Source organism: Cervus canadensis, chromosome 13, assembly GCF_019320065.1.
Source record: "Cervus canadensis isolate Bull #8, Minnesota chromosome 13, ASM1932006v1, whole genome shotgun sequence".
NCBI lineage: Eukaryota > Metazoa > Chordata > Mammalia > Artiodactyla > Cervidae > Cervus > Cervus canadensis.
Window position 1 is genome coordinate 49,082,693 of NC_057398.1, and position 19,566 is coordinate 49,102,258.

Here is a 19,566-nt window from a genome sequence, read left to right on the forward strand (position 1 = left end):
TAAATCACACCCAAGTGTGTCACAGTCACACTGCTGAAAACCAAAAGCAAAAGGAAAATTCTAAAAGCAGGGGACAAAAGTACAGATCACCATGCCCACAGCATCACAGCCATGACACCCCATGGCCAAACTGGATCTAGAGCTCCTGCCCCATCTCAGCATCAAAATGTGCCATCCCAACTGAAGAGCCCCTGCCTCTGCCTCCACATAGCTGAATACCAGCTGCTGACATTCCCAAACTCAACCCTATCTCCCTGAGATCGACAGCAACCGCCTTCCTTCATACCCCTCATAAAACTTTCTAAAGTCTGTTACTCTGCACCTCAAAACATCTCACCCTTGTGAGGAGAAAAAAGATTCGAAGTGTATTCTAGGAGAAGAAAGTAAAGCAGTGTCACTTCAAATTGTTTAGACAACGACCCACCAGTAAGCCATATACAATGCAATGAAGAGCATGTATCAATAGCATAAATATATCTGAAACAAAATATTTTTGCAATGTTCTGAGTTCTCAGGATCTATGATACTAATTCTGATCCTTTTCTCTTCAATTCCATTCTATTTACTTGTTTTTAAAAACACTGGTCCTGACCCACTAAACTGATTTCACACTCACTTAAGGGTCATAACCCACAGTTTGAAAACCTCTGGATAGGACAGAAGGTTCAGAATTTACCTCTGGGCCAGAACAGCACATTCTTTCCAGACCTGGTTCCTCTTTGCTCTCATCCTGCCACCTCCAATCCTGAAATATGAGCCACCAACTGCATGGGCAACATGAGCAACTCTGAATCACAGCTGTGAGCAAATCTCCAGCAGAGACTTTGAAGGAAGGCTCTGGGCACCAGGCAGCTGTCAGCAAGGGCTCAAGAGGCTCTGGAGGGTGCGAAGCCCCTACAGAGACCAGGGCCTCTGCTCACCCAACCGCAGCTCCCTCTGGTGGCCATGTCCCCCACACCCTGAGGGAAGCCCTGCACCCTGGTTTTAAGGAAGCTGACTTTTCGTCCTACACACCTTTCTCTACCACCGCTTTCACTTCAGTCTGCTGTCCTTAACCCACCACCCAAAAGGGTTTGACTTTTGCTGGCTTCACCATGATCTCCATCAAATTCTAATCGGCCACCACAACCTTCACCCTGACTGCTTTCCCAAACAGGTCCTCTACTACTCCACCCTCGCAGACTCCAAAGAGAGGCTTACGCCCATTCTACACTATGTTAGTCAAACTAAGCCTTCCGGTGACAGGGCTCTGTGATGAGCTCTGGTCTGGAGTGAGGGGAAGAGGATTACAATTACAGAGAAAAACTACAGAGTAAGAAGAGAACGGTTCCTGCCCTCAGACTCATGGAGGAGAGAACGGAACCTCCACCCAATATGAATGATAATAAACCTCCCAGCTAATAGCACTGAGCAAAGCAGGGAAGTGCCGTGTCTTCTGGGCATGAGGACCACTGGACACTATCAGAGCAGCGACTCTCAAACCCATTCTGCCAGTGGCACCCCAGGGGGTTACAATGTTCTATGAGGAACTGCTAGCCCATGAATGTGAAATGAAGCAATAATTTTGTGCTAAAACTCAGATGACATTGGATGCCAGAATCTGGAAAAGATAAGTAGCAGCAGATGTCAAATTTTAAGATAACAGTTATGGAAGAAAACCTCAGCGCTGAGATAATTCTATCCAATTAACCTCGTCTGCTCTGAACATAAGGTGGACAGCCAGCCATTGTTCAGTGTTAAAGCCCGCACAACAGGCCAGCTCCCAGAGGGCCAAGGAGCACAGAACCAATTTTGAACAAGGAGGAAGATGGGTTTTCAAAAGAGAAGAGCAGCCAGGGAGAAGAGCGAGCCTGATGTACAGCCTACAGGAGGGGAGACGTACAGACCAAGAAAGCAAAAGGCAGGCAGTAACAGCTCAGACAGGTGAGAGTGGGCCTTCACGACTAGTTAGCATTGGCATCGACAGGAGCCAAGGAGACCTCTGTCACACACAGCCTCGCACTTGCCCAGCGAGGGCATATGAATCAAGCTGCCAGAACTGATTGCCATACTAATGCCATTCTTTCATTAACTGTATTGTCTGGAGAACCTACTAAGGACAAGCAAGCTTTAGAGAAGTCATTCCGTCTCCAAGTAGAACCCATTGCGAAGGACGGCACTTTCAAAAGGAATATTTTGGTCAGCGAATAAGCACCAGATAGACAACACAACATCACAAAAGCAGATACAACTGCTGTGAATCTTCATTATAAGATGATCTTCCAATATGGACAAAGAGAGCACAGGTGTATTGCACACACACTCCCAAAGGAAAGGACAAACTCACAACTCCACAGTGCATTAAAATGGACAGCAGCAGCTCACCGCCAACACACCTTGATATCATTCTACTGGAGCCTGCAGGCCTGTGGGAATTCAGCAAATGGCTCCCCAAAGGACTGGGCAAAACTACCGTGTCCAGGAGCCAAGCAGCCCCACTGTCCCGCCTCCCCTCTGCGGGGCCTCCGGAGGCCTGAGTGAGAAGCTGATGCTGCAGTCGCTGCCCCCCAAGAAGCAAAGCTGCAGTCACAGCACAGCATCAGCCACACCCCACTGATCCCCAGGGGTGAGCTGAGGTAGCCATTGGATCACTCACAATCACATTGGATCACATGAATGTTTTCACATTCATGGAAAACATCCAAGAATGGCGAACACGGGAGCTACCACCCTCCCCAGGACAGCCCTGGACCCCCATCCTTCCCTCCTCATGCAGGCCCCATGGCAGCCTCAGCTCCTCTCGCCAGGACTGGCACCTTACCTCCAAAGTTAGCCAGCCGCCCAATCCGTGTAACTGGTACCTTCCGCTCGCGAGCATGCTCACTGAGCTAGAGGGAGAAGAGAAAGAGCCCTCATGGCATCAGTGACCAGGGACAGGACCAACCTTCAGAGTCCATGCTGTCCCCCACAGCCCCTCTCTACCCCAAGGGCAGCACACTCCACCCACAAGAGGCCTCTGTGTGCCTGAAACTCCAGGCCACAGACCTGCACGGTAGGACTGCGGGAACCACTCCGGTCCCACCCCAGGGGCCACCTGCACGCACTGTCTGTTTGTGGGGCTTGCTGTCCGGGCGAGCCTTGGCCTGCCGGGCCTTCTCAATGTCCTCAGCCGTGAGGCCACCCATGGATGACTGGTCCTGGTGGTAGACCCTCCGTTGAAGGCCCGGGGCAGAGAATGGGTCTCTGGGACTTGCGAAGAGCCTCCCGTTCACCCTGCCCAGAGGGGAGGCAGCCTGGCCCGGGAGCCCGCCTTCCCGAAAGGGTCCGCTGGCAACATAGGCAGGAGCTGGGCCCTCGCTGCCGGCGTGAGCCCAGGATGGAGGTGACTGCTCCGGGGAGGAGGCTGCAGAGACATCCTCAGAGGCGCCCTCGGCCCTCATCCCTGAGAAGTGGAATGCTCCTTCCGGGTCATCGAGGCTCTCAGAGTAATATTCTTCAGGCTTCTCCTGACCCTGCAGGAAACAAAAGCCAGCGTGAGAGGAGCAAGAGGGCAGCCAGGAGCAAATCCCTGTGTGCACCCTCTTCCACCCAGAACAGCACATCCTCCAGGGGATTCTACCGTGTCACCCCATAGCCCATTCTAGAGGTGAGCAGCAGCCTGGGATCCAGGAGGACCAGATTCCACACCTGCTCCCACCAGGGTTCCCACCTTGTGGGCCAGGCAAGCGAGTCGCACATGGCCACTGCTGGGTGCCCAGACCAGACCACAGGAGTGACCACTCGCCTGGAGTAAGCTCTGCACCTGTAAATCCGGACTAAGGAGAGGCTACCAGGGCTTTGGGGAGGGTGAGCCAGGGCAAAAGATGGGGAAAGCTTTGCGAAGTAAAAGAATGACCACTGGCCAGCAGAGGGGAGGGCGGCACACCGGTAGGCCCGCCCTGCCTCTCAAGGCCTGTGCCTTGGTGCATCTCCGCCAGTCAGCCTTGGGCGCCCCCTTAGGGGCTCTCACCAGAGGGCTTGTCACAGCCAGGACCAGGCCCGGCCGTTACTGGAACAGGGGGTACACAGCGCAGGTAAGGAGGGTGATACACCAGGTTTTCCCTGTTAACAGTTGCTGAGACTTGAGCTTCAGGCCCAGGGTCTTTCTACTTCTGAACCCCTAGCGGCCTGTTGAGTTCCTGACCCCTCTCTACCGCTTCCTTCTCTGAAAATAGGGCTCCCCCCAGTCACAGAGCTACGTGAGGCACAGACAGGGCCAAGGGAACAGTGCTAAGAAGACTATAATTAGGACGCAGCCGACTCCTGAAGGGAGGTCAGTGGCCTGGATTCCCTGAGTCCAGGATTCTCTGAAATGGAGTCAACACACAGAGCACTGCCTGCAGATTCTGCACAAACAGCAGCAGATCCCAAAGCCTTCTCACTCTCAGCTTAATAAGATACTGTGGAATCTAGGCAGACAAGACATGCCCTCCAGTGGAAGAAAAGAGACAGGCTGTTACTTTTCCTAAGTGAGAAACTGAGGCTGAGGGAGCTGAAATAACCTGGTAGGGGCCCCCAGGCAGAGCAAGGACCTGCCGCCAAGGCTGGCCCCACCGGCCGCCCCGAGGCCACCTGACGGCACCTTCCTCAGAGAAGAGATGAGCTGTATTTGGAATCAAGAGGCACCTCTCCAGATGGTCAGGGAGGCCCTGGAAGGAGGGAGTCTGGGGCAGGGTCCCGTGAGCCACATAACTCCTGTAACTCCCCTGCGGGCCACCAGCCCTGCATTACCATGACCTGATTATGTGGCAGTCGAGGGGCCTCAGCGTCTCAAGGGGACCAGACTCAGTACATGTCTGCTGAATGAGCAAGTGAACAGACCCCTGAGAAAGCAGAGGGAGAGAGGCTCCTGGGGTACCTGGCCCTCCATCCCCTCCTCATGTGTAGACGGAGAGGAGCTCACTGGAGACCACCGCGCCATGCCTCCTTCCAGGCGGGGGACCATCACTCCTCCTACCGCCCAGTGGCTGTGCCGGCGGACGGCCTGGTCTCTTCCCAGGACCAGGAACCAGCCTATCAGAGGGAAGCAGGGGCGGGGGGGGAGCCAGGGCTCCCTCACCTCTCAAGGAGGTCTGCCCACATCTAACACGCTCCTCACTCCCAGGAGGCCCAAGTGAGTCGGGCAACCTCACTTCGGGTGTTCCACAGGCAAATGCCCAACAGGAAGGCGATGGCTCCTCACTAGCGAGGGGCATGGAGTGAGGCAGCCAGGGCATAGCCCCGCCTCAGCAGGGGAGCGCGGGCAGAGACACAGTGTGTGAAGGGGACACAGGATTCTGGTCCTGTCAGTCAATAATTGCATCAAACTGCTGAGACTCAGTTTCCCCATCTGAGAAGGGAGGTAAGCATCTGGGCCTGCACCCTTCCCAGGACAATGGTGAGGCTCGTAAGAGACCACAGGAGTGAAGACCTCTGCGAGGTGAAGGCATCTGTGCAGAGAGAGACACAGTATCGCCCCTGGACCTCAGAGAGCAGGAAGGCAGGCTGGCAATCCTAACCTGAGACTGGCCAGAGGCTGGCGGCCCAGAGCCTGGAGGAGCACTCGTGTCTTTGTCTAGAAGGACAGGGCAGCGATGGAAGGGGAGCAGCAGCGGGGTTGCCTCACAGCACAGCTCCCAACGCACACGTGCCCAGGCACACGAGCACACACATGTACATGCATGCACACGCAGACCGTCCCCATGCCCTCAGACTGTCAGGAACGGGGTGTGGACCACGCGGGAGACGCCGTGGGGGGCGGCGCTCTGCTAGCAGCCCTGTTGACAACCACGGCTCCAGCGCTCGATTCTGCTTATAGTCCTCCCCTTGGACAGTAAAGCGTCGAGGTCTCTGGACTCAGGACGAGACAACATGAGGGATGAGAGGGAGGCAGGAGGTGAGGCTGCTGCCCTGGAAAGAGGCAGGGCTCCCGAGTCAGCTCCCAGAGACCCCAGCCTGTGGAGGAGGAAGACGAAGCCCAGCCCAGCCAGGAGGGGTGGGGATGGGTGGGGGAGAGTGGGCAAGGGTTTCAAAGCCCCAGGAAGGCCCACTGACATTCGACCCTGTGACATTCGATGCTGAGGCATGACGTCCAACAAAATGTGCCTGCCCCACCCACCCACACATGGGAAACCTTGCGTCACTTTACAAAACTGACCCAACAAAGAAACACTAACGGAAACCAGAGGAACAGGGAGAAGGTGCTCTGTCTTATAGAGTACTTGTTTGCTTCAGAGAAGGAAGTGTATCTGGCCTTCCAGATACACTGGGATCCTTCTAGCTGCCTCTCCTAAGAACACAGGGAACCGTGAGTTTCAACTTTGTGGCTTTTTTTAATTCCCCAAATTAAAAAGGCCTCTCTTCAGTACCTTGAGGACAGGCCCAGGAACTGAACCCAGGCCAGGCAGAGAGAACAGAGCAAGCCCCAAGCAGCCCCTGGCAGGTCGGGGCCTGTCTCACCCCTCTGCGCCCCAAGCCTGGCACCAGTAGGCACAGGGTAAGTGCTGGTGAGTTACTAGTCAGACTGGAGAGCATGCTGGGCTTCATGTTCCTTGGGTTCTTCCCAGCTGTGAAGCTTCCTATAACTGAAACTCCAGTCACACGGCAGCAGCCTCCCCCTCACACCCGGAAGGATGGTGGGCTCCACTAAACAGTGGGCTGTCTGACCCTGGCCACAAGGAGACTGGCCATCCTGGAGGTGTCCCGGCTCACCCCCTGTCTCACCAAGACCTCCAAACCCAGCCCCGCTCCCACCGCCAAGCGGCCTCCTTACCTGCATCTGCCCAAAGACCATGCCGACCTGCTCTGCAGCGGAGGACTGCAGGGCCCTGACCGCCAAAATGAGCTCCCCGCCGAGGCCCAGGTGCTGCAGGTGGGTCTCCACGGCCGCCTGGGTCAGCTTGACAAAGCCTTTGACCAACATGATGGCGTCCCCCAACACGGCAGCCATCCTTCAGGGCTGGAAGAGAGTGGGGTGGGCCAAGTCAGGGTGGGGGCTCCATGCCTCACTCGGGGTCGCACTCACACGGACCACCTCTAACCCCAAACTCTGGCTGTCTGGTTTTTCCACTGACCTCCCCTTCTGATCCGGTTGACCGAGAGAAAAGAGAGGCAGGGAGGGCCCAGGGGTCCAGGTAGACTGAGTGACTCCCCACGCTGCGGGGCATGGAGCAGAGTCTGTGGAGGCGGGGCTGTGCACGGGGCCCAGTTCCCTGGCCGCACGGCCACCCTGTGGCACAGAGTGAAGGGATTTGTCCAGAGTCTCTCAGCCACCAAGCAGCAGAACGAGGACTTGAATCTGGGAGTCCCTGATTTAGTTCAGCCTTCTTCCCTCTGAACCAAGGCTGCAGGTTGGGGAGGGAACACCTCCTTGCAGGACTGGGGCCCCCAGCTCCTCAGGGGCTGTCTGTCCGTGCCCAGCCACTCCTGCTCTGCCCTGAAGCCTCTGAAGACACCCACCAAGGGACAACCAGAGTCCCTCCCCACACTCTGGCAATGCACTTGGAAAATCCTAGCCAGCATTAAAAACACCACCAACATGATGCGGGACACTGCGGGAACAATGCAGGCAGGACCCGGCCTGAAACCTGGGTCCCCTCCATGCACATACAGGCTGCTCTCTCCTTTCTACTGGGTCACAGTGTAAAACACGTTTCTTTATGTCAGCGTGGAAAGCCAGTGTACACAGCATGCCTCGCAGGGTAGGGATTGTGCTGGCAATCTCCCAGGCATTGCTCAAGACCTACCTGGGGCTGTGCTGCTGGGAAGGGTAAGATAAGCTAAAATGAGGGGGCGCTGAAGAAAAAAACACAAAAAGGAAAGGAACAGAAGACTCCAAGGTGGGCAGGAGCATTCTGGCCAGGGGGCAGGGAGGAGCTGGGATCTGCCAGGAGTCCCAGAGACAAGAGGATAGGATCTGAAGGTACAGCGGGCAGGAGACCCACAGGAACAAACCTAGGAACAAACACAAGGAGGCCAAGAAGCGCAGATACACCCTGGACGCAGGGCTGGGCCATCAAGAGGGAGGGGACCGTCCCAGAGACAACTTCAGGATTAAATAACAGAAGTGCAGATGGGAAGGTCAGGCGAGAGCACTGACAAGGATCTCAATCAGAACCCTTGGGACTTCAAAGACCAGCTCGCTCCTGTCCACCCTTCACAGGGAAGCAGCCCGTCAGTCCAGAGACACCTGCAGAGATCCGCTCGGCTTCCAAGCATGGGCACAGCTACTTTTACTTAAAAGAAGAGAAACCCACAAATGCACAGGAGCCTGGAAAGTTACGATGACCCACCCAACCTGCCCTCAAAGACCCCTTCACCTTCATAGGAAGACAGCTCCCAGACACTAGGCTGGGGTGCTTTCCACACTCCATCTCCTTTTAATCTTTATAAGCCACCTAATGACATGGATATTATTGCCCCCATTTCACCAAGGAGAAAACCAAAGTCAGAAGCGTTAACGAACTGGCTGAGGCCATTCAGCTCCAAAAGCTCAGTCCACCGACCCCAAGGCACGCCCTCAGGGAGCCACTAATTAGACACAAATGAACCTCCTGTACCCTAATCAAAGCCAAGGAGGTTTCTGGAAGGTGACCATACCCTTGAGGGAGATGGGAAAGAGGGGGGGGAGCTAGCCCTGCCCATCACCCAGGGCTATGTCACACCCTGGGCTCAACTCCGGGCTCCTGCTCCTATGGCAATAAACAAGTGTGAGCCCCGCAGACCAAATGTCCAGGACTGGGAAAAGATCACGTAATCAGAGCTCAAACGCAGCTGGTGCCAGCTCTTAATAGCTCCCCTGCCCCCGGCCCCACCCCTGAGACATTTCACTCACAAAGGGAGAAGTTTTGAAAGAGACATCAGGGACACAGAATGGCAGAGGCCAGGGCCCCAGCCCCATCCGTTCAGAAGGACCCTTGCAGGTGGCCCCAGGAATATCCACCATACCCCACTGCTACACAAGTCCCCAGAAACAGATCTTCCCCTTGCCCACCTCTAAATCCAATCCAGATAACCAAGGCAGGAGACTCTCATAGGCCACGTGCACATGTGCTAAGTCGCTTCAGTCGTGTCCGACTCTTTGGGACCCATGAACTGTAGCCCGCCAGGATCCTCTATCCATGGGATTCCCCAGGCAAGAATATTAGAGTGGGTTGCCACGCCCTCCTCCAGGGGATCTTCCTGACCCAGGGATCAAACCCCCATCTCCTGCAGCTCCTGCACTGCGGGCAGATTCTTCACCACTGAGCCACGGGGAAGCACCTCACAGGACACAAGCCCCGATAATTCCAAAACCTCACCTTGTCTGCTAACTGATAGACCTATTTAATTGTTTCTAGGCTTAAAACTAATTCTACTAAATTTCTCATCCAAGTTATCATAACCACATAATTAAAGTTTTGCTAGAGCAAAGCTGGTAAGTGGGTTTTCTGGCCAATTTCCCACGCCTAGCTTGAATGGCCCCCTGCACCGATGGGGGAGCTCATTGTGAAATACCCAGGTGTGGCCCTGCACTCTGCGAGGCAGGTCTGAGACCACCAGAGTCCAGTCCTAACTCCTCTGGTTTCTAAGTATGTCGGCTCTGAGCATAGTTCCCCGATGGGCCAGGATGACACCTACTTTACAATGATGATTTTTTTAAAATTCAAAAGAGGAAAAAAATGTTAAATAAACTGACCAAGTGTTTTTTTTTAATTAAATTCCTGCATTAGGGAAATATGAGTAATAACAGTCTCCTTCACTATTTTCCTAACCATCTTTCATTAACTTTTAGTTCATATATTCCACTTTCAAAGTGGCAAATAAATCTGTCATCTTTAAAAAGTGCACATTAAAAATTAATTAGCTACGCATTTCTTCTTGCCTGCACAGTTGAATCCTCATACTGGAGAGCTTTCCATGGGTGCCTGTCTCACCCTGGACAGCGAGTGCCGTCATGGAGGAGGAGAACAAGAACCAGTTCCCTGGAAAGGCAGTTCCATCCACATGGAAATGACATCACGGAAATATACCTTCCCACTACTGTGGGGCAATACTGCCTCTTCTCACGTTAACAGATGCTGTTCGTAAACAGTCTGGCCTCGTGAACAGATTCACAGGTGGATGCATATTTCAAAATCGCAGCCCATGCCAGCCCCCTTGAGGATTATTCATCTAATGTGCAGGGACCACTGCCCCCAAACCTCCCCACATGCTGCTCCGCTGCGTACAATGTGAAACGTTCGAACCTTAGTCAATACCAGGTATTTTTTGACAAAGGAATGTCTACCCTCAAGGAGCAAGGATGGGAAGGCAGACAACTACCAGAGAAAATACCTTTCCAGAACTGTGTTCACCTTCTGATTTTCAAAAACAGGCTCTCATAAATCCTACTTCTAATACACCAGAACCCCAACGTGACTCAGAATTCAGCTATCCTGAATGTTGGTGCAAAACCCCTGCAGGAATGCACAGGCACCAGGCACTCAGCTACACCAGCAGGCATTTTCATCAGGATCTTAGGTAAACAAAATCAAAAGCCCCGAAAGTACATTAACCACAAGTTCCACATCTTATCCTCATCACGATTTCAGCTACAAGTGTTAGAGCCCTCACCCCAGCCCGCTTCACCCTGCTGGTTCTTACATGGGTTTTGGGGACCTTGCTGAGGAACAATACAGGGATGAAGGGTATTTTCAGGCTCCTCACCCACTTGGCACCATGCACCCCAGACAACCTGGGCGCTGCCCGCTCTCCTCTGAGCGAGCACCAGTGAATGTAGCAGTGGGGGTGGAGGACGGGCACTCACATTCAGGGGCGCCCACTAAGGCACCAGCACCAAAATAAAGTCACTTGGTCTATTCTCTAAACACATTTCCCTCCTGGTGGTCTGGGCTAGTCTGTGCAGGTCCTGGGATGAACCTGCCCTTGGTCCCGGTGCTCACAACTGCAGTGGCATGCACGCACATCTATAATGGGCACAGCCACCACGACGACAACCAGAGGCCAGCTGAGACTAACGCGCAAGGATCAGATGCAGGGAAGGCAGCTGAGCAGCGGCAAAGCCCGGCAGCCCAGTCAGCCCAGCCATGGACACAGTGCACTGCTCGCCTCCCCAGCAGGAGGGCGTTGCAGGCGGGTGGGGGGCAGGGAGGGGGTCTCCAGGCCCCTTTTCCGGACTAATGTGCTAAAAGGCTATAAAGGAAGTAAACAAAGTTGTTGTCTAGAGAGAAAGAACTGGAACAAATGCAGCTCACCACTCCCCAGGGGCAGACACTGAGAAAGTACAGCCAGTGCCCCTGACATGGGAGTCCTCACGCTCCGAGAGGAAATCTTCCTGCTGAACCTTCACCCTCTGACCTTCCCCACGAGCCTTCATTCATGCTGAAAAACATACTCAGAAATCCTTTAGCTGGAAACTACCTGGGGTGTGAGGGCCTTCAAATCTAGCCTCCAGAACTAAAAAAAAAAAAAAAAAACAATCCACCAAGTGATACCTACCTGGCCAGTTACCGTAAGATCTATCAGCAAGACAATGAGCTGTGTTCTTTTTAAAAATAAATGGGAATTCTCTGGCTGTCCAGTGGTTAGGGCTCAGCGCTTTCACTGCAGTGGCGTGGGTTCAAGCCCTGCTCGGGGAACTAAGATCTCACAAGCCGCATGGTATATCCCCACGAAATACATACCTACATAAAACAGACAATCCTGACAAGCATTAAACAAATAAAGTCACCATAAATTTTTCCATCAGGACTGAAATGGGAGAATTTTATTTGGGAGGAGGGTTCCCACATGCATCCCCAAGCCCCCACTTCACTGCCAGAATTCACGATCTATCACTTGTCTCTTCTCACAAGGTAACAGTTAGCCAGCAACAGTACATGAATTTATTAAGCCACTGTTCAATCCCCTCTGTAAGTATGAAGTGTGATAAGACAGACCAGCTCCCATCCGAGCAAAGCCCCAGAGTCTGTCTCTCTAAAAGCGAGCACACCCTCCTCTGATCTCTTCCTGTCCTAAGCTGGCCTGGAAGCCATGGGATGCCTGGTGTAAGGACCCCAAAGCCAGCTGCCTAGCAAGCCCTTTGTCTCGGGGAGTGTGTGTGAAGCTCACTGACAAGCCTTCCCGAGCAGGCTTCATCCCGCAGCTGCTGCATGCACATCATCCAATGGCCCACGGACATCAAGCTCAGCACATCCAGAACTGATTTCACTCCCCTTACCTGGCCACCCAGGCCCCCCATCCTGAGGACTGCAACCCTCTCCTAATCCCCCCAGGTGCTCCCAGCCGGGCAACCATAGCAGCCCCTCACTGACCTCTCTGCCCCCCAATCCCCACTGTCTTGTCCAAGAACGCACGCCTTTCCTTCTCACCAGATCTCAGGGCAAACAGCACCTCTTCTGGGATGCTCTCCCCCACATGTCCCATCCCCAAAGCCCATCCACGTCCCTCCAAGGCTCCGTGTTCCATTCCCAGGTAGCAGTGACCGTGCTCTAAATCTTCTGTGGGTCCCCCACACCGAGCTGTCAGCCAAAGGAGGGCACAGACCACGTCTGTGGTCTCCTCTCCGTGTCTCCAGCAACTAGCACCACACTGGACACAAAGCAGACAGAAATGAACTCAGCTGGTCCCCCCAAGATTTAAGAAAGCCTTCCATTTCTGGGACAGGCTCACACCCGCTTGCAGCTTTTAACCTACATATGGAAGCAAAGGTCTCCTAGAAGCCTTGTCTGAGGCAGAGTTCTCACACTTTAGTGGGCATCAGAAATCACCCAGGAGATTACGCTAAAACACAGCTTGATGCTCCCCAACCCCAGGTTTCTGATTCTCTAGGTCTGAAATGGAACCTGGAAATGTACATTTCTAACAGATTTCCACCTGCTGCTGTTGCTGGTCCTGGAAACTTACCTTAAGAATCCTGTCCTGGAAGAGGAGGGAAAAAGGAACCACGGTGGTCCACACTCAAGGCCAGGCAGGAAGTCTAAACAGAGACCCTTTCCTCAAAGCTTCTCCCTGCTACTCCCTAAAAGTCTGGCTTTGTCCCTAAGTGGAAACCTTCCACTGACCCTTCCTTTCCCATTACTCTTCCTCAAGAAACTGAAAAAGGAGACAGCCACCAAAGAATCTCAATACTGCCACTTAATGTTCCTGGGAAAAGACTGTTTAATGACCTCCAGGAGGCCCGGGATGGGTGCTCACAGGTGGCCAAGGACAATCTTTTTACTTTGGGCATGAACACTGGAAAATTCCTTTACATGCTTGAAATTTTTCCTTTTTTCTTTTCCTCTTAGAAAACAAAAACACCAGTGGACTGTTTCCTCCAAGGACTGATAAGAGTGTGTGTGTTAGAGAAAAGACTTAAACCTCTGAAGCCCAAATCCGCAAACTTCTCTAGATGTGCCCTTCACGTCAGCCTTTAAAATCACACCCCAGGGGCCAGTATTTCAGACCCTGAAGGCTTCTACCTAGTGAGGTCCGGCCTGAAGGCCCATTCATCAGCAGGTTCAGAAATATCCTAATACACATCAATTTTCAAAGCCAACTGAAAACAGAAAGAAGAACCCAGGGCAAGAGACAGAGAAAAAGAGCCTGTGCCCCCCTCCAATCCCACCTTGTACCCACCCCTTCACTGTCGGTCAGCCCCAGCCGGGCCTGGTGAGTCAAGCTTCTACAACAGGGAACAGGCCACTAGGGTCATTCATGCCCCACAGCTACAAGCCACCTCTGGAATACCCCAAACCTGTGTGTCTACTACAAAGTCCCCTTTCCCTCTCTCCTTCCCGGGCCATCCTTTCTGGAAGTTATGCAAGCATCCTCCCAAACTCTGTCAAACTGCATTTCCTTAACATTGAAATGTGTGATAATTCAGCCACGAGAACAAAAATCACAACACTAAGACTGGCTACATAAATAGTGATACACCCATAGATGGGCTGCTATGCAACCACTTAAAAATGACACTATGAAAGGTGTTTATTGGCAAACAAGAAAGTTTACTATATATTCCCACGTAGGAAGGAAGCAGGTTACACAACAATATTATCCTTTATTTTGGAAGGATAGAGGGAGGAGGAAAGAAGTTTGAAAGAAGGGTGATGGGTGATAGAAAGCAAACATGCAAAACAGGTCTTCTCTGGATGGTGGGGTGATAAAATTCTTTTTACTTTCTTCATTTGCTTTATTTACCAAAGTTTTCAACAAAGAACATACACTATTTCTATGACAGAAAATAAGTTACAGAAAAATAAGCTTTAATATCTATTGTTAAAATATAAAATAAAAGCAAGCACACAGAGGTGTGATTTAAAGAAACTAACCCATATCCCTCAAGTGTCTGTCCTGGGTGGGATGGGCAGAGGGCTGGACAGCAGATCAGAAAGCTATAAATAAGGCCTCTTCACATCCTTCTTTAGCCACTGTCCTTCATCAGAAGACAACTGCCCCTAACAGGCCACCAGGAAGATGGAACATGGCCATCCCTCTTTTGGGAAAGAAGCTCAACTGCCCTTCTCAGAAAGTGGTGAGAAAATCACTTGGCACAGGCAGGACTAATGCTGGCCCCTGTGTTAAAAAACAGAAATGATTAATGGGTACTTCCCCAAAAAACAGGATCCTTGTGGTGAAGTCACTTAATCGTGTCCGACTCTTTGTGACCTCATGGACTGTAGCCTGTCAGGTTCCACTGTTCATGGGATTTTCCGGGCAAGAATACTGGAGTGGGTTGCCATTCCCTTCTCCAGGGGATCTTCCTGACCCAGGGATCGAACCCGGGTCTCCCACACTGCAGACAGACTCTTTACCATCTGAGCCACCAGGGTGTTTAGAATAATGTAGTAAGTGCAGTGATCACATTTTTTGAACCAGAAGTTAAGAGATGTAACTGGTGCCCTTCTAGATCAGGGGTCAGCAAACCATGGGGACAAATCCAGTCCTGCTGCCTGTTTTTTCAAATAAGCATTTACTGGAACACAAATTACTGCTCATTCCGTTAGGTGTTGTCAACAGCTCATTGATATGTATTACCCATGGCTGTTCGGGGGTTTTTGGTTTGATTTGGTTTTAAGCTATAACACCAAGCTGAGTAGTTGCAAGTGAGAACTACGGCTCACAAAGCTTAAAATATCCCCTTATCTGGTTCTTTCAGGGAAGTGTGTTGACCCTGATTCTAGGGCAACAGAGTAAAACATAACCTCAACTGTCCCAGGAAATCTGGAAAGGTCACTGGAGTTACAGCAGTCCAACAAAGCTGGTATTGGGGTGAGCACACCTCATTACAGCTCTGATCCTGACCCCAAGAGATGGGCACCTTCCCAGACATAGAGCTGCCCACTACCCAGAGGCCCCAGGCAGGGGCTGGACAGAGGGAGGGGCTCTGAGGTGACCACCTTTTACTGGCTCACCCAGAACAGGATGATCTGAGAGCTGCTAATGAAGGGGTCAGGTCAGGGGTGGGGTGGGGTCAGATGCCGACTTCCTGTTCTTCTCCTTCCCCCTGCCTTACCCAAGGTTTTCAGCCACACAGCTGCCTCCTGCGTCCCCTCATCTCACATTAAAATGACAAGTGCACTGTCAGTCCACTGCTGAGACTGAGTGGCTATAAGTCCATCATCATCTAACCAGTCCTCCATCCCAGAACTTTCGCCATATCCCTGACAGGAGCCCCCTGTCAGGCAAGCACCAGGGTGTGCCTGGGACGGCGGGCACTGCTGGGAGGGGAGAGCCGGGCAGACAGGATGGCCGCTGCTGCTCCCACCCGCAGCCGCCCACCGAGCCCCCACTGCAGGACAGGGCAGCCTCCCGACCTGGTCCAGGCTGCTCACCACAGACCACACAGGGCTGAAGACGCAGCCCTTGGCTGGCACAGTGGAACTGACCCCTGTAAGGAAAGAAGTTCATTTCTGGGCCTCAAGTTGTCTCCTACACTAAGGACTTCATGTTCCTTCAAAAGCCATTTCCAGACTATTGGAATTTTTTTTGGAAACCATTTAAAAAGTATAGACTCTTATGCTAATAGCGGGCACTCTGACATTCTCCAGTGACTTTCACTGCTTCCCGAAACATGTGAAGCAGAAGACCAGCATAATGTGATGATAACTGTAGCTTCTATTATTTACTGAGGGTTTATTACATGTCAGGCTGTGTGCTATGTGTTCTATGTTCTATGTTACTTTTCTTTCTTCCCTGACCAGGGATTGAACCCACAACCCCTGCATTAGAAGCTTGGAGTCTTAACCACTGGACTGCCAGGGAAGTCCCCTCACTCTAGGAAGTACTACTACTATGTCCATCATACAGTGAAGGAACCAAGGCAGAGAAAGGTTAAGTAACTTGCCCAAAGTCACACAACAAGTCACACCACTTGCCCAAAGTCAAAATAAGAGCTAGAACTCGAATCTATCACGGCTCAGGAGCCACACAACCATTTAACAGGTAAAAAGAGAAAACAAGCAAAAGAGTGATATTCTAGATGGCAAGCCTCCATCCTTCACCCACTGGGGAACTAAGACAATCTTAGGATTCCCTGTGGGTTGCCCCAAGGTGGACACTGGACTAGGGGCAGCGAGAGGGAATCAAAAAAGCAGCAGGAGAAGTTCCAGCCTCTAATGACAATCCAGAGAGAAACCCATGCCATGAATGAACCTGCACAGGCCCAGGACTCCAGAGCACAGGTGGGTACCTCAGAGGGCCCCAAGTGACCTTTCCTCTCACTGGGCAACAAACGTAACTGATTACAAACACCAACATGCCAAGCATGGGGTCCTGAGTGCAGTCTCACTGTCTGATTATAAACCAACGTATTCTGCTTAAAAGATTAAAAAAGATTTGGTTCAGGAAGTGATACTGATGAAACAGTGCTCTGGAGTTGGGCACTCCCAGTTAAAATTCTGACTCTGCTGCTGACCTAAGTAGTCATTTAAGCTCATCTTTGCACCTCAGTTTCCCTCATCTGTTCTCAAGAGGAGTGGGTTAGATAATCCATATAATAGTACTTAGGACCCCGAATGCCTGGCACACACAGAAGGTGCTCAAAACCTGCTAGTTGATGATCATTATTATTAACACCACACAGACACTCTGGAATGAGGTCTGGACTTGGTGAGACCAGAGTGAGCACGAATGAGACCAGTGTGGACAAGCCTCTTACTGACTTACACTCCCAGCAGCCGGGCGGGGTACGGTACCAGATGTGATTCTGGGAGGGCAGACTCACCCTCTCCTGGGGACCGGTGTGGCTTATACGGCTGTGCTGTGAGGCATCGCTCAGGAAAGGCAGTCCGCATGCTGGCAGCCCGCACCCTGTGCCCAGGACAAGCAGGATAAAAACACTGCTGGTAATCCTCAGCACAGTTGATGCCACTCTCAGAGAAGATAACTGTATGGGAGGCTTTCGCCAGGTATTTTCAGGGAGGGACAGTGCAGGGAAACCCCTCTGACGCCCACAAGTTCCCTGGCTCCATCCTACAGCCCATCTGCCGCCAGATTAACCCTCAAAGCCATTTGCATCACATTTCACCCTTGGCTCAAATGGCTCCTAGTTTTCTACAGAATAAGCCCCAAACTCCTGAGCCTGAGGGTGGAGGCTGAAGTCAGGACCCAGGCCTCCCGTCCAATCCCTGCTTACACCTATGTGCCCCCACCACACACATACACAGACACACATGCACGCACCTACTTCTTCACCTGTGCACTTCACCTATGCACCCATCAGCCATGCAGACTGTCTGCACGATGCCAGCCTCTGGGCCTGGGCATCAGCTCTGTGCACGTGTGCACACACACACGCATGCATGCGCACACACACGCACCTGCTTCTTCACCTGGGCACTTCATCTATGTACCCATCAGCCATGCAGACTGTCTGCATGATGCCAGCCTCTGGGCCTGGGCATCAGCTCTGCTTTGACCAGCCAGGATGCTCCAGGTCCCTGAACCTGCTTCCTATAACCTCAGCTGGATACTAATGATGGCCTAAGTCCAATCTAAATAAGAGAGACAGAAGTACTTTGAAATGTACGAATATATTCAACATTCCTTGAATATATTCAAGGACATATGTCTAAATCGGGCCCTCATTGTTTCTCAGCTCTTATGAATTTAAGACTTTCCATCAACTGATGTAAATTTTCCAGCTCTGGTCAGATTCTGCCCCATTTGTAAGTTACCTTTAGCACACAGAAGTCTTCTCAATAATAAGCCTCTTGCGGAAGGCTCACATCTCACACACCTCTGACTCTTCCCACCCCCACATTCCCACCCCCCACCCCCCGCACATACACACAGACTGACCTTGACCACACAAACACCAGTGTAATCTGCAGTCACACAGAGGTGAATAAGGACCCTAGTGCTGTAGTTGAGGAACTTCTCTTAAATTAAAATCAGATATTTACGGGGTTGTGTTAAAATTTGGCCAAAACACTATGGGTGGCTGTGGCCGGCCGAATGATGGCCACCCAGAGATGTTCACACAGATGAACACACATGTTCTAATCCCCACAATCTGACTAAGTTATTTGCATGGCGAAAGGGACTTTGCAGGTGTGATTAATTAAAGAACTTGAGATGGAGGGTTATCCACCTGGCTCCAGTGTAATCAGGGGTGCTTATGAGAGAGGCAGGAGGATCCAAGTCAGAAGAGGGAGATGTGAGAGAGGCAGAGGTTAGAGCGATGCAGTTGTGAAGACAGAGCCACGGCCAAGGGAGGCAGGCGGCTCCTAGAGGCTGGCAAGAGGAGGGGAGCGGCTCTGTCCTTGGGCCCAGAGAGTCTGCTGACTCCTTGGTTTTAGACAGGTGAGACCCACGTCAGACTTCTGACCTCCAGAATATTAAGATGATAAATCTGTAGTGTTTTTAAGTCACTGAGTTTGTGGTCATTTTTTATAGCAACAATAGGAAACTAATGTAGTGGCTATTTTTTTAAAGGTAAATTGTTGGGCTGGGAAGAAGGACTGTAATCTAGAATAATTTCGAGATCATTCCTCTAAAATAACTTAGTGCAGTCACTCTACAAGCGGCGCTGAGTGCCGGGCGCTGTGCTAGGTGCTGGGATATCCCACAGGCAGCTGGAGACACATTCCTGTTCCTGATGACACAGTCCTGCTTGCGTTCAGTATAAACATACCCCATTTGTCTACCAGCCTCGGCCCAACACCAAAAACATCACGGAGCACTTGTGTTACATGCCGGCCCTGTGCACGGCCTGGGGCACCACAACCGCCCCCACTCTCAAAACACTGTCAGTACTTACATTCTTAACCTTTTAAAACACATTCACTGCAGATTAAACATTTCAATGAAATAATATTAATAATAAGAACAGCTAATTCTTATACTAACCGTCATTATTCCCTTTCTGCATGTGTCACTTTGTCTTACTCCTAATCTCACAACCAGGGCTTCCCTGGTGGCTCAGATGGTAAAGAATCCGCCTGCAATGTGGGAGACCTGGGTTGGATCCCTGGGTCAGGAAGAGCCCCTGGAGGAGGGCATGGCAACCCACTCTAGTATTCTTGCCTGGAGAATCCCCATGGACAGAGGAGCCTGGTGGGCTACAGTCAATGGGGTCATCAAGACTTGGACATGACTGAGCGA

The 19,566-nt window shown here is 51.8% G+C and overlaps 1 protein-coding gene across 1 annotated transcript in view; it reads right to left on the reverse strand.

The window, feature by feature from the left end:
- Positions 1-19,566, reverse strand: part of COQ8A (coenzyme Q8A) — a 45,002-nt gene that overhangs the window by 15,547 nt on the left and 9,889 nt on the right. The window contains exons 2-4 of the mRNA XM_043484946.1: positions 6,770-6,955; positions 3,084-3,491; positions 2,801-2,867 (exon numbers count right to left, since the gene is read on the reverse strand). Of these exons, the coding sequence (XP_043340881.1) occupies positions 2,801-2,867; positions 3,084-3,491; positions 6,770-6,946 (652 nt within the window). The 5' untranslated portion in view covers positions 6,947-6,955. The remainder of the gene's footprint in view (positions 1-2,800; positions 2,868-3,083; positions 3,492-6,769; positions 6,956-19,566) is intronic.